Raw genomic sequence first — 16,104 nt, forward strand, 5'->3', positions numbered from 1 at the left:
GTCACTGTAAGAAAGAAATTTCATTTCCTATAAATTACCCAATTTCATGTATTCTGTTACAAACAACAGAAAATGGACTAATGAAGGTTGTCTCACACATTTATCTGTGATATATACCATATACGGTCTCTGAAATGTAGTAACAGATTATATATGTCTTCTTTTTTGGTGTGTTTTGTCCTCACGTGAATCAAGTAGATTTCTCTCTTTTTTTATGTTCTGCAGTGGATTATATTGTATGGGAAATTTCTTTTTTTTTTTTCTGTAGAATGATAGGCTTATTGATTTTATTTTTTCAAAGCCTTTAAGAGAATCTACAATCTGTCATCATTTAATTCATTCAAAATCAACTTTATTGAGGTATACTTTACATGAAATGACATATACCCAATTTCTAGGTTGATAAGATTCATCTAATACATATACCCATGTAATCACTGCCACAATCAAAACAGAATGTTTTTATTACCCAAAACATTCCCCGTTGCTTATTTGCAGTTTATCTCTTACTCCTTATCCCTAAACAAACATTCTATTTTCTGTCAGTATAGAATTTTTATTTTTTCGGATATCTTTTTTTTTTAATTATACTTTAAGTTCTAGGGTACATGTGCACAACGTGCAGGTTTATTACATATGTATACATGTGCCATGTTGTATGGGAAATTTCTATATCTGAAAGGGTTGATGTTCTTTTAAGCATTTAAAGGTTTACCCATAAATATATAATTTATATGAAATATTTTGGGGGGAATGTTTTATAAATACATGCTGCTTTGTAAAGGATCTTGAGTAACATTTTCCACGCTGGCACACAGGGCTTCAGTTTCCATGCTGGCACGCGGGGCTTCAGTTTCCGCACTGGCACGCGGGGCTTCAGTTTCCGCGCTGGCACGCGGGGCTTCAGTTTCCGCGGTACTTATGGGTCTCGACGTTTTCTGCTTGCATTAACCTTGAGAATTCATGTTTTTCAGGAAGATGTCATTTTTGTTTGGCCTTTCTAATCATTAGCAGGCACATGTACATTGCTTTTTCTTATGTTTTAAGCTTTTTAGAACATAACTGTTATATTCCCTTTTTCATTTACAGCTGTGTTTGTTTGTATCAAGAAATATCTATTTTATTTATATTTTTAAAGAACTAGGCTTTGACTTTATATCGTAACTCTATTCACTAACTTCCTATCTATCTTTGTAAACACCTTCCTTCTCTTGCCTGCAAAGACCCTTCTCTTGCTTTGGAAACACCCGCCCTCTCCTGCTGTGATCAGCCCCTGTGTTGGGTTGTTCTGCAGTGGGCAGGTCTGTACGCACCCACCCCCATCAGCCCCTGTGTTGGGTTGTTCCGCAGTGGGCAGGTCTGTACGCACCCACCCCCATCAGCCCCTGTGTTGGGTTGTTCCGCAGTGGGCAGGTCTGTACGCACCCACCCCCATCAGCCCCTGTGTTGGGTTGTTCCGCAGTGGGCAGGTCTGTAGCACCCACCCCCATCAGCCCCTGTGTTGGGTTGTTCCGCAGTGGGCAGGTCTGTACACACCCACCCCCATCAGCCCCGTGTTGGGTTGTTCCGCAGTGGGCAGGTCTGTACGCACCCACCCCCATCAGCCCCTGTGTTGGGTTGTTCCGCAGTGGGCAGGTCTGTACGCACCCACCCCCATCAGCCCCTGTGTTGGGTTGTTCCGCAGTGGGCAGGTCTGTACGCACCCACCCCCATCAGCCCCTGTGTTGGGTTGTTCCGCAGTGGGCAGGTCTGTACGCACCCACCCCCATCAGCCCCTGTGTTGGGTTGTTCCGCAGTGGGCAGGTCTGTACGCACCCACCCCCATCAGCCCCTGTGTTGGGTTGTTCCGCAGTGGGCAGGTCTGTAGCACCCACCCCCATCAGCCCCTGTGTTGGGTTGTTCCGCAGTGGGCAGGTCTGTAGCACCCACCCCCATCAGCCCCTGTGTTGGGTTGTTCCGCAGTGGGCAGGTCTGTAGCACCCACCCCCAAAGGCTGCGGAAGCTGAGAGGCTAAAGAAAGAGGCTGACAAATCCGGTTTCTTAGAAAGACACATTTAATGAGAACTTAAGAACAGGCGCCGTGTCTTTGTCTCAGGCAGCACTGAGACAAGATGGTGGATCCTCACACAATTACCCTCAAGATCCAGGGCTTCTACACCTTAGTGAGGGAATGCGTAGGACCATCGACATTGACCTCTCAGGGAGAGGCAAGAATGCTGTGTGAATCTGCTTAAGGGCAGGATTGATGGTCAAGGCTCTTTTGACCGAAAGTCAAGATTTATGGTGACAGTAGAAAAAGCAGAAATCTTAGAGGCATTCCTGGAACAGGGGTTAATCAGAAGCCAGAATGGCAGGTGACCATCCAGAATGGGGTGGCTTTAGGCTCCACTTGGATGGTACCATCAGCAAAGTTGCAGACTGAAAAGCTCCAAGCTCTTGTCCCCTCACAAAAACATCCAAACAAAACAGAACAAAAGCCATAAGCTGTCTGAACCAACCTTGTAGAAGCTCTGGAAATCAGTTTAAGGTTCACAGTAATCAGGCAAATGCCCAATTAGCAAAAGGCTATATTAAAAACAAAGGAAAGTTTTGTGGCATTTTTCACTTGCCATTTCCCCCACCCACATCCTAGGGCAGGGATTGTTTCGGTTTTGAGCAGGCAGCAGCCTCATACCCAGTTCTCCCTCTCCTACCAGAGGGAGCAGAGCAGATCTTATTTGCAAATTATTGTGTACATATGTTCTAAACTGTCTGGAGAATGCCTGAAGGATTGAAGCAAGATGTTCATCTCAGTTTTGCCTAACTCAGAATGCAAGTAAGAGAAGGGGCAGGCAGTGCTCATTAAGGCTGCAGAGTAAAGACGAACCTAAAGATGTCTGGGATGGGAGATTTTGGATGGAAGCATAAAATAGACCATCTAAGGCTCAAAAGAGAAGCTGGGATGAGACTCTTAGAGAAATGAGGTCATTCAGAAGCAGCCACATATATAGAGATACTTAAAAATCCATGCACATGCCTAGATAAGAAGTATGCACAGAAAAGTCCTTAGGAACCTCCAATTTTTGCTTTTGGTTAATCCCTAGGCTTAGAGGAAAGTGTACCCCAGCACATAGCTGGTCTGCAAAGACTGAGAAAGAATGCTGTTCTCTTTTTCGTTTGTGCGTTTTTTGTTTGTTTGCTTCAGCTCTTGGCACTTAAGGAAATGCTTGTTAAAACATTTTCCAGGCATGGTGGCTCATGCCTGTAATCTTAGTGCTTTAGGAGGCCAAGGTGGGAGTATCAGTCGTGATCATGAGTTTTAGACCAGCCTGGGCAATGCAACAAGACCCTGTCTCTACCAAATAAATAAGTAAATAACAATAAAGAAAGAAAAAATCTAGCCAGGCATGTTGGTGCATGACTGTAGTCCCAGCTACTTGGGAGGCTGACACAAGAAGGTCGCTTGAGCCCAGGTGTTTGAAGCTACAGTGAGCTATGGTCAGGCCACTACACTCAGCCTACTCAATAGAGTGGGATCCCATCTCTAATAAATAAATACATACATAGATAAATAAATGTAAAACATTCTCTAAACATGAGCTAAAGCAACAGAGACTTCACTGATTAACCTTGACAAGAAATAATCTTTTCAAAAACAGTTTAGAAATGACTCAAAACAAATGGACTGATAAAGTTAAAAGCAGCAAACCCTGGGCAAAGGAAAGAATCTGATTTTCAGAGTGACCGCATTATAATAATGAAATGCCCAGTTTTCAGGGGAAAAAAATCACAAAGCATACAAAGAGGAAAACATGGCTTAGTCAAAGGAACAAAATAAATTGGCAGAAATCTAATTATTGGGCTTACTTGATAAAGACTTTAAATCTCTTTATTCAAAGACGTAAAGGAAAATATGGACAAAGAACTAAAGGAAATAGGAAAAAAGATAATAGCCATCCTAATGTGTGTGATGTAGTACTTCACTGTGGTTTTGACTTGCATTTCCTTAAACCGCAATGAGACACTACATCACACACATTAGAGATGGCTGAGATATATGTATATATGTAACATTTTAATATATATATTTTTTTAAATGAAAAGAACAAATGTTGTCAAAATCAAGAAAAAATAGGAACCTTAGGGATTTCTGATGGGAATATAAAATGATTCAGTCACTGTGGAAAGCAGTATGGTGGTTCCTCAAAATTTAAACATAAAATTAACATATGATCCACAATTCCAGTTCTAGGTAGATACAAAAGAAGTGACCCAAACAGATATTTTTACGCCAATGTTTATAGTAGGATTATTCATAGTAGCCAAAAGGTAGAAACAACCCAAATGTCTACCAACAGATGAATGGATAAGTAAAATATGGTATATCCATATAATGGAATATTTTTCAGTTTTAAAATGTAATGAAATTCTTATACATGCTACACCATGGATGAACCTTGAAAACAATATAGTAAGTGAACTAAACTAGGCAGAAAAAGACAACTATTTCACTTATATGATTTCACTTATATGTGGTGACCTATCGAATAGGTCAATTCAGAGAGACAGTGTGTGAACTAGAGATTACTGGGGCTGGGGTTAGGGTCATCAATGTTACTGTTTAAAAGGTACAGAGTTTCTGTTTGAGATGATGAAAAAGTTCTGGAAATGGATAGTAGTGATGGTTGCGCACCAATGTGAATGTGCTGAATTATACACTTAAAAATCGCTAAAAAAGGCCGGGCGTGGTGGCTCACGCCTGTAATCCCAGCACTTTGGGAGACTGAGGTGGGTGGATCACGAGGTCAGGAGATCGAGACCATCCTGGCTAACACGGTGAAACCCCATCTCTACCAAAAATACAAAAAATTAGCCGGGCGTGGTGGTGAGCGCCTGTGGTCCCAGCTACTCGGGAGGCTGAGGCAGGAGAATGGCATGAACCCGGGAGGTGGAGCTTGCAGTGAGCCGAGATCACGCCACTGCACTCCAGCCTGGGTGACAGAGCGAGACTCTGTCTCAAAAACCAAAACAAAACAAAACAAAAACAAACAAAAAAGAAATAGCTAAAATGGTACATTGATATTGTGTATATTATATTTGAATTAAAATGTTTTTTTATTTTTTCACGTTTAAGTTTAATTTGCTAATTTGGATGCTGTTTGGTCTCGCTCTAATAAATCTCAGTTACATGCCCATTTTATCCCCTCAGTATCTATCATCTCCTCTGTTTTCAATGCTTCTTTTTTCTACCTCTGCCTTTGAGTAGGTTTTACAAGTTTGCCCTCTCCTTTCTACTAAAAATAGGGTCACCGAGACCAGCATCAGCATCACCTGGGAACATTATCTGGGAATTTCAGAATGAAAGACTCACCCAATTCCAGAATCTGAATTTTTTTTCTTCTTCTTCTTTTTGACGGAGTCTTGCTGTGTTGCCCAGGTTGGAGTGCAGTGGCACGATCTCGGCTCACTGCAACCTCCACCTCCCAGGTTCGAGCAATTCTGCCTCAGCCTCCTAAGTAGCTGGGACTACAGGCATGTGCCACCACGCCCAACTAATTTTTTGTGTTTTTAATAGAGACGGGGTTTCACTGTGTTAGCCAGGGTGGTCTCAAACTCCTGACCTTGTGATCCACCCACCTCGGCCTCCCAAAGTGCTGGGACAGAATCTGAATTTTAACAAGGTCCTTCAGTAACATATGTGCCCATTAAAATGTAAGAAGCTTTCCATGCTGTTAAAGGATTTTCAGCCATGTTAATTCTATCGCCTTGTCTTCAGTACAGATTTCAATTTGGCATTTGTGGCTAGGATTTCTTGCATTCATCTCTCAGTGTTGCGGCGTCTTCTGTCTATCTATGCCTTCATTTCAGAATGTTCTTTTGCCTCCCCATTCTTCTTGAAAAGAGGCCGTATCCACTCATACCTTTTAGTAACCAGACACATGTCATGTGAATTTTTCAACTTTCATTTTCTATGCTTCCATTGCTTTTCATGGGACATCTCTTCTGTCATTCAGAATGTTTATGCTTTGGTGGGACAGACTCATAGAAACAAAGTGACTTGCTGGTGCCAATATGGATATGGTGATCTTGACTTGAGTTTCCCTCTCATGTTGGAGGCTGTAGCCTCTAGGATATAAATGTGAAGATCAGGCGAAGGTGGTCCGGTTGTTATGCCTAGTTGTCAGTTAATTAGGGTAGGTCTTCCTGTCCGGCTGCTGAGTTATAGCTAAACCATGAAGTCAGACACACTTTGTGGTACTTTGGGTAGAGTCTTGAGTGACATTTTCTACGCCGGCATGCATGGCTTCCTCCAGCTGTGACAGCTTTCCTTCAAGCCTCTGGGTTCCATGCATTTGAACATATCCCCCCAGCTACATTCATCCAGGGAGTCGTGTTCTCAGAGGCTAGAGACACAGATAGCAAGCTATTATTTTTGTGCTGTCTGATGGAGCTTTCTGTGGTAATGGGGGTATCCATAATCCACATAGTACAGTAGCTACCAGTCAGTCACAGGGGGCTGTTGAGCACTTTGTATGTGACGAGAACATCGGAGGAGCTACATTTTTAATATTATTTCATTTAAATTAATTTAAAATAATTTATTCTAAATGTAGATATAAATAGTCACACATAGCTGGTGGTTACTGTTTTGGACAATGCATTTCTAGATTGTGAAACCCCCAAGTGCCATAATTAGATCCAGGTAGTTGGAGTGACTCAAAGTACTTTAGTGATTCTTTCAAACTGTTTTCTCTGTTCCTCTTCAGAGGGTTGAACCTGTGGTGTAGTCCTTAAGAACTTCTCATTCCACCCTCTGGGCAGTTCCTTTCTTTCGGGTATTCTAGAATCTGGCATACACCTTTTGTTCTGGCTGGAGCACTATTGCCAGTTTGTGGCTTTGTGTAGCGTGTTGCCAAATTCTTTGAAAACCAAGAGGAGGTACGTTGGGCCTGTCTCCTTCGCCTGATGGGACTTCTCACTCCCAGAAATGAGCATTCCTGAATGGTGGTGGAGTTACGCATCAATATCGAAACAGATGTCCCTATTTTAGAAAAATGCTCTTTGCTGAGGGCTTTGCTGTCTTATGACACTCCTCAGAAGTATCAGGTTGTGATTCCTACATATTGATAAGATAATTTATGCTTTTGTATGTTTGCAGTGAACTTGTGTTGACTACTGTATCAGTTATCTGTTGCCACAAGAGTGCGGTGTAACAATCAGCTGGAAAGCCTCGATACATTCGGTAACCCCAAAGTGCTCATTGCCTGTGTGTCTGGGTTGTTAATGAGCATCTCTGCTGGTTCTGGCTGGCGCTCTCACAGGCTGGGTGTCGGGGACCCATTAGCTTACCCAGGGCAGTCTCTGAAAAGATGAATGGTCACCTCAGTCCTGCTCTTTGTGTTCGTTCTCCTGAAACCAGCAGACTCCTCTGGGTATGGCTTTCTCACAGCAGAGGTAGAAGCAGAAAAGCCCAGGAAAAGAACGCATCTTGGGGCTTAAGCATGGACTGGCACATGGTCACTTCCAGCCATTATATTAGATAAAGCAGGTCACAAAGTCGGCGCACCTTCAAGAGGTAGGCAAACAGCCAGCTCCTCTTTGGTGAGAAGAGTTGTAATGACATGGCTAGAGCGTGGATTCTGGAAAGAGGAGAGGAATGGGCTCTAACACACTCAACTTAGCACAAGAATTTTCCCAGCAACATCCTCAACAAGTTCCCATAGCAAAAGCCTTTGGACGGTTCTATGAATGTGTTTTCTTATATATTTTGAAAAGCAAAACTAAAATCAGGATAACCAAAACATTGACCTATGTCCTGTGACTTTTTCACATTGAATAATAAGCACTTGCTCAAGGAAAATTCTTGGTCTGAATTATTCGATTTAGGTCCTACATCCTAGCATCTGAGTTCCTTTTCTTAGTAACATGATAGCTGCCTCCGCCAGCCAGTGCATCCTGCATCAGAGGAATGAGGAATGAAGATGCGAGTGAGTTGCTGTAGGGTGACTGCAAAGGACCAAATGGTTACCTGTGAAGCAATGCCTTGGCTGTGGTGCTAACCCATGGCCAGAGATACAACTCTCGCCCAGATTTCTGGAACGTTTGGGCATCTTGAGTGCAAGCCAGAAGTCACACCAAAGGAGCTACTAACTTGCTTCCAGGTCCTGTCAGCTTAACAAGATTGTGATCAGAGTTCTAGGACTCCCCTGAAGGCAGCATTTCATCGTGTTCTTCACTGCACCTGAAGCCATAAAGCTCTCACACACAAACATTAGATTCAATTCTGCAGGATTGAATTCTGCAGGTAAGAATTGAATTCTGCAACATAAAGATTCACCGAGACCACTTGACCATAAAAATAGGGGATTCTTATCCAAGCCTCTTGACCAGTGAGCCCATGGAGGCTCTCAGAGTCCATAACCATGCACAGCCAGGACTCACGCTGGGAGTGCCTGTTAGCGGGCATGTGTCCCCACTTACTCTTACATTTGGGACATTAAAGCCAAGAAGGACTAAACCAACTCCCTTTCCACATTTTGCTCGAGTCCCACACTTCAGCTCATGCCTGGTCCTCTTATCTCGAAAGTCATTTGTTCTGAGAGTATTTACAGGACACTTACTCTGCATGTGTGGTCGGGGGTGCTGCCGTTCTAGGTACTGGGGAGAGAACCGTGGACAGGAGCAATAAAGTCCTGCTCTTGTGGGCTCACCTGGGGGTGAGCGAAAGGCCAGCAAGTTAGCAAATAATGGACATTCTGATTTGTAGGTGTAATGAAATGTAATGAAAACATTAAAAAGGAGGAAGCTGAGGAGAGAGAGAGACCAAGATTGTTTAGTTCCAGAAGCTTCTCTGAGAAAGCTGGTCCAGGACCTTGACATCCAGTGACCAGCCAGGGACATCAGAATCGGTGCTTGCAATGGACATTTTAATCTGTTCTCTCCAGTGTTTCCAGTGAATCAAAGCTATTCATACAAATGGAGGAAGAGACTGTGTGCATTGCTGGATTCACTCTAAGCGTGAATCCCAGACCTTGACCATATCCAGCCTTTTCCAGTAACACTGACAAGGAGCACTTGTATACCTAAGTCAACAGGTGGACATTTCAGACAAATGTTTACAGAAGCGAGCATGTCCTTGACCATCAGACAGCAACATTTCCACAGCAGTCCTAGCAGGTGATATGCAGAGAAGTTTGTATTTATGCAGTTCATGAAGAGTTTGTGTCTGCCCTTATTATAGCAATGTGTGACTATTTTAAAAATGGAAATGCTGATGCCAAAAAGTATTTCACAAGCTTAATACAAGTGAGACAAAATGAAAACCCTTCAACACGCTGACATCCGTGTATCTTGACCTCCTTGACTCAGGCTTCCTCACTTAGGTGTGCAGGGAACGGTCTCCAAGGGTAGTTGAAGACAACATTCAAAGACGGTGGGTCACCAGAATCTCAAAATATGATTTTACACTTACTAGAGATAGTGCTCTCCTTACAACTTCAAGTTTATTTCTTACATTTTAATACTTTTAGTTCTTAAACATATCTTTAGACATATATTGTTTGTAAAAGCAGGAATGATCTAATAAATGACCCTATTCCACAAAGGGTGAGAAACTGTTGGATTAAATGTCACTGTAGTTACCGCAGGAATAGCATGTAGAATATTTATTTTCTGCATTTACTCATTATATTTCCAATTTGACATATTTAATGAGAATATTATGGGTATAAAAGTATATATTATGGGTATAAGTATCAATATTTATATCTGTCTACATAAATTTATCAACCTTCTTGCTCTTCATTCAAAACAAGATTCTCATTTCCTGAGTAGGCCTTTAAAAGTTGAATATATTTTGTATGTTTAAGGTGAAAGAGGTAATACAGATGTAGCAGAGCATAGGGTTCAAACTGCCTGGGTTTGAATGCCATGTCTGCCTTCCAGTGGCATTGGGAACGTGGTCGAGCTGCCTACTCTTTCCGAATCTTGGTTCACTCATCTGCACGAAGGATATAATGATAATAATACTTCTATAATATGGTTGTTGTGAGAGTAAACATGTGTGTATTAAAGTGCTTGGCACAGAACTGGGCATTGAGCAAGTGCTCCACCAGTGTTCCATGAAGTACAGATGTGACCGGTGGGTGTGCTGGGCACTCAGATGATGACTTAGCACCATCCCTGTAATGTTGTCCAGTTCTCTAGTCCTCACTCCTCTGTCTCTTCATCAACTTTTTTGTTTGTTTTTTCTTTCTACTTTCAGCATTCTTGAAGTATGACTGTAAAGAAAGGATATATTGGACACAGGCACGTCTTCTGTCACTTGGCCATTATCTTTCTCTGCTTCTCTATCAGAGACATGCCTTGTAGTCAGAGACCCTAAGCACTGCTGTCTCTCAAATCATAAAACAAAAAAGAAACAACCAAAAGAAAAAAAAGGGAATCTGCTGAAGAGTAATACTGGGAGAGCCTCACCCAGTCCTACTGGATTCCGACTGCTGAGCTTCCTCACCATTCCTTAGGAATAACAGTGGAATTCTCAGATCGCAGAGGGTTGGACAAGGTGGCGCTAGATGTTGGTTAAATTATTGTGTCAGGACGAAAAATATATACGTTTGTTGGGGAAAATATAAAACCACGTGTGTGAGTGTTGGGGATTACACAGGTGGAGCCCGGATGTCACTGTGGCCTCTCTGCCCTTGGTTGATCTCCGTGCACTTGGCTTGAACTCAGTTCTGCCATCTGTGAAATTCCTCAGCCCTTCTGTAACCCTTGTCACCCCCAGCACAACTCCGGCACAGGCTTTGGGAAGCTGCTCCCCGGAGAGGTGGAGCGCACATTCGATGATTTCTGCCATGTCCCAGGATCGATTCACTCAAAAGGCCCACTTTGCCAGCCTCTGATGAGTTGAGTCAACTTGGATGAGGATTTTGGGGCTCAGGGAGGGGTTGGGGCATGCTTCTCCTCCACAGTTGGCTGCATCACTCTGCCCCTCACCTCCACTCTCTCTCCTTTTGCCTTTTTGTCCCAGCTATTCAGCTACTTCTTCTATCTTGATGGTTACCTTTTGTAGCATGAGCAAGAGCGAGCTCCTGGGCCTCACTCTCCACTCTGAGAGTGTTTTCTGAGGATTTCTTCCAAATGAGGAAGAGTAGTGAGTAGATGTGTCTGTCTTATTCCTCACATAAAAAGAAAAAAGTGGCTCCATTTTTTTTCTTTTCTTATTGTAAATTGACAATGATAATCGTATAGATTTATGGGTTCTGTGAAGAGGGAGTTGCGTGGGGAAAAAATGTATGGGGTACAAAATGATGTTACGATTTATGAATCCAATGTGAAATAATTAAATCAAGCTAGTTAACATATCCACCACCTCAAATAATTAACATTTTTTCGTGGCAAGAACATTTGAAATTTACTTAGCAATTTCAAATGTACAACAGTCTACTACTAACTATATTCACCATGCTGTGCAGTAGAATGCACAAAAAGAGAAAACATATTCTCCCTGTTTGAAATTGTCTACCCTTTGCTCATCACCTCTCTATTTCCCCTCCTCCAGCTTCTGCCACCACCATTCTACTCTCTATTTCTATAAGTTAATTGTTTTAATTCCACATATAAGTGAGAACATGTGGTATTTGTCTTTCTGGGCCTGACTTATTTCACTTAGCATAATGTTCTCCAATTCCATCAATGTTGTCACAAATTTCAGAATTTCCTTCTCTCTCTCTGTCTCTTTTTTTTTTTTTTTTTGAGATGGAGTCTCACTCACTTTGTCACCCAGACTGGAGTGCAGTGGCCCCATCTCAGCTCACTGAAATGGGCCTCTATTTTATAGCCAGAATTATAACAGAATGAGAAGACCTGGACAGCTGCTGTACTTGGTGTACTTGGTGGGACAAGGGTGTGCTATCACCAGTTCTTCTAGCCTCAGGTTCCCCTTCTCCCTCCAATAATGTATCCCCATGGCGTCCCCAAACAATTTGGGCATGTTTATGTGTGTGTATGCGTGCGTCTGTGTGTGTGTCGGGGGGGGGGGGGGGGGATTGAAGAGTGAATAAGAAAACAAACAGTAAGAAACAGAAATTTCAGTCATTGACTCAGTTCAAGTGAATAGGTACCAAAATATATAAGACAGTTAAGCCAGGCGTGGTAGTTCATGCCTGTAATCCCAGCACTTTGGGAGGCCGAGGTGGGCAGATCACGAGGTTGGGAGATTGAGACCATCCTGGCTAACACGGTGAAAACCCGTTTCTACTAAAAATACAACAAAACTAGCTGGGCATGGTGTGGGGGGCCTGTAGTCCCAGCTACTCAGGAGGCTGAGGCAGGAGAATGGCATGAACCCGGGAGGTGGAGCTTGCCGTGAGCCAAGATCACACGACTGCACTCCAGTCTGGGCAACAGAGCAAGACTCTGTATTTAAAAAAAAAAAAAAAGGAAAATTTAAAAATTTGAACATTGTCAGTGAAGGTTTTTTTCTTCTTCATAAAGATTCATAATTTTAGCAGAACTCTGTTCTAATTTTGCATTATGGGCATCTTGTACGGACATTGGGTTGTCAATCTGCCATAACACATGCCACAGTTGAAAAGTGTGAGTCTGGAACTTCAGTTGGCTAGAATGTTAAATGCTGTAGAAAAATGTGCCAAAGAGCTATGTGTTGGTTTGGGATCATAGAACGTAGTGCACTCCTTGACTCCTAGGATAAAGGGAAGTGTTACGACATTTGGAAGAAACACACTGTCACCATTGGTATGGATTTTGCTGATTGTCTGCATGGTGCATGCGTGCTGTGTGCATAAAAAATTAAGCATTGACCTGTTTGCTAAATACGTTGACATTTTCCCTCACTGCTTCTGTCAATCATTGCAAAGCAGAACGTTGCTCTATCTGCTTGCTTAACCAGATGCTAATAGAAGGACATACCTTACTCCATTATTTCCTTATCACCTGCGTGTAGGGTACATGAGACAAATCCATCAGAACTGGCACATGTCTAGTGTTTTACAGATGTTTGGGTTAGGATCTGTTGGTAAGAGTCGGGCTTGCTCATTACCTGCAGCATTAGTAGGTTTGTTGTGAATATTAATAATGAAGACCATTCAGATAAAGCTCAACACTGAGCTTCAAGAAAGATGAAACCTGAAGGACAGCTGGGGACTGAAGGTGACTCTAGGGATCTCAGGAGAAAGCACTCTCACATTTTCATTCTTCCTCCCCATCGTTGAATGGGCATAGCCAGGACTGCTGGTTACACAGAGCCTGCACAGGCTTTGAGAAGCTGCTCCCTGGAGAGGTGGAGCACACATTCAGCAGCTGTGACTGCATCCTCAACTCTCCTTGCAGCACCTTCTGTCCTCTGTGGTGCTTTCTCATCCTTTGCTCTCCAGTCTGAAAACAGCATCACAGGCCTGTAAACCATGGCCTTGCAGATGCACTTCCACTCTTATCTTTGCTGTTCAATTCATTCCTATGGAAGAGAGTCTCTTTAGCTCCACTCTGCCTTCCAACTCAGCCCATGTCATGTATCTCTTGCCCACTAATGGCTTGCTGTCTCTGACTCAGGTACCCACTCCAGTCCAGTCACCTTTGACAGTGGTGGGGAAAGGCGGGGGGGTTCTAGAGATATATAATGCAAAATATAATGACCCTAATAGTTGCGTTTTCAAAGAAGCGGCTTTGAGTAAGTTGGTCTCCCTAAGAGGAGGCTGCAGACAGAGTAGAAAAAGGACTGGACGTTTCTAGAAGTGTTGTTTGTCAGTGTAGGGCTGGTTTAACCATTGCATGGTGGAGCCTTAACTGTTTTGGGGAAGAAATTATTTCCATGGCTTTAGCTGGCCCCAAGGGAATTTAACCCACCCAAGTTTGGTTCATGATTGATAAAATAGAAGCCAAATATTCTCTTTGAAAAGAGAGATGATTACACAGTTAAAAAAAAAATCTGTAATATTAGAATCCAGCCCAACAAACAACGATAATAAAATTGAAAGAAGCAGAGGTGAGGTTTAGAGTTCCAAAGTGCGTCTGTAGCTACTTTAACACTTCCCGTGGAAAGTCAAAGACTCAGTCTTAAAACCTAGTTGGTGGTGTCCCACACATAGGATCTCTCTGCACTAGAGAGGCAAGAGAGCCTATAGACAAGAAGAGAAGCAAAAATTGAAGGTAAGAACTTCCTTGGAAACCCCCTTTCTCTGCCATTGATGATCCAAAGTCAATAAGACATGGTAAGGTTTTTGGTACAATATGGTGACTATAGCTAATAATAAAGTGCTGGATACTCAAAAATTGCAAGAGGGTAGATTTTGCGTTTTCATCACACATAAAAAGAGCTAAATAGGTGATACAATACCTTTGTTAATTACCTCAATTTAACTATTTCAAAGTGTATACATATTTCCAAACATCATGCTGTATATTACAAATGGATACAATTTTTATGTTAATCAAAAAATAAATGATTAAAAAATATATAATAAAGTTTTGTGGTTTTCCCCTTGATAAATCTCTTGTATATTATGCTGAAAAGAGTTTCTTATTTACTCAGGTTTCTCTCTGTATATAGTGAACGATGTTTAGCCAGTTGTACTTTGGGCAGGGGTCCCACGGGGTGCTTACTCGCTGTTTATATAGGAGCAGTCTCCCTGATACATTTCTCAGCCCTTCTTTAATATCTTCCCTCACCCTGTGTATTTCAGAATCACCACGACAGCAGCATGCATGATGGACCTCAGGAGATACCCTCTGGACGAGCAGAACTGCACTCTGGAAATTGAAAGCTGTGTGTATCCGTATCTGTGTTTCTTTCTCCTCCTATTTGTATTTTAGATCCTGTTGTCATTATTTAGCATATTTTTTCAAGGCATCCATAATTTTTTTGACATGGAAAGAGGGGAAGACAGAGAGAGAGAAAGAGAGAGAGACTCAGTATAAAGGAGTTCTTCATTCTAATCTGATTAAGAGAGTCTGTTTGCTGTGCTGAAATAGAAGAAAACAAATGCCCCTCATTTCGGTCCATTCAGTAAGAGGAGAGCAAACACCGAGATGCTATTTTTCTACAATATGCTTCATCACGCATGAGTGGCTGCACTGCTGGGACCCTGGCGGTCAGAGTAAAACTCATTTCCCATCAGGAACTCGGCTTTACAAGCAGGCTATTTCTGCATCTCAGCAATTTTCTTCAATTTGAGTAGTATTCGGTTGCTTTATTGATAATTCAGCGTTGAGTACTCCTATATGAGAGATGAGAGCTGCATCCATAACATCTAACAACGTGCCTCCTGCTACCTAAACTCCACCTCCTGGCATATCAGGATACGGTTTTCGTTGTTGCTCATCTTGGCCTATTATAAACTGGTTTATAACTAGTCTCAATTGGATTTAGGCTTGTCAATATTTGTACTGAATTTTGTGGGGATAAATGACTTTGACTTTGCAGTCCCACTTGATACAGTTGTGGTGAGAAGCCAATGTCTTTGTGAATGACCATGTTGAGAAACTGCCCTGGTGGTAGAGCCTAGTGTAGATCTTGGGTGAGGCTGGCTCCACGGTGCCCCTCACTTCCACCTACATCACTGTCATGTTTTCCGAGAGCTGTGCTTTTACAGAAGAAGAAAGACGTAAAGCTTTGTCAAATGATGCGTAGTTGAATTCTCTGGGGACGTTTACCTTAGAGGACAGAAGGCTCAGGGGAAAGATGATTTCCCAGTATTTGAAGGACGATCTGAAGAAGTTAACTGGCTTCAGTGTGGCCGGAGGGCACAACTCCAGTGAGTCAGTGGAAGTTTCAGGAAGGGCAATTTGGAATCTAAGTAAGGCAGCAGCTCCTATTTCAACTGTCAGGTCACACAGTGAGTGACTCCTGAGGGAGAGGACTCTGCCGCTGTGGTGTATGGGCAGGGGTGTTTGATGAGCAGGAAGATCTACTGTAGAAGAGATCCTCGCCATGTGTGAGGTCCCTTCTCTGCAAAGAATCCATGGTTTAATCATTTGAGTGGAAGAAGGGATTCTCCTGATTCTCTTGTGGTCTGACTACACGTGTCTTCATGTTGGGAATAGACAAAAGAATAGTGGTGTCTTTATTTCCACATGGGAGGTCAGATTCATCAACCCAAAGTTTAT

At 42.6% G+C, this 16,104-nt stretch overlaps 1 protein-coding gene across 1 annotated transcript in view; it reads left to right on the forward strand.

Moving 5' to 3' along the window:
* GABRB3 (gamma-aminobutyric acid type A receptor subunit beta3) overlaps nt 1-16,104 on the forward strand; it is a 72,426-nt gene that overhangs the window by 17,144 nt on the left and 39,178 nt on the right. The window contains exon 2 of the mRNA XM_050796169.1: nt 14,682-14,764. Coding sequence (XP_050652126.1) covers nt 14,682-14,764 — 83 coding nt within the window. The remainder of the gene's footprint in view (nt 1-14,681; nt 14,765-16,104) is intronic.

This window comes from Macaca thibetana, chromosome 7 (assembly GCF_024542745.1).
Source record: "Macaca thibetana thibetana isolate TM-01 chromosome 7, ASM2454274v1, whole genome shotgun sequence".
NCBI lineage: Eukaryota > Metazoa > Chordata > Mammalia > Primates > Cercopithecidae > Macaca > Macaca thibetana.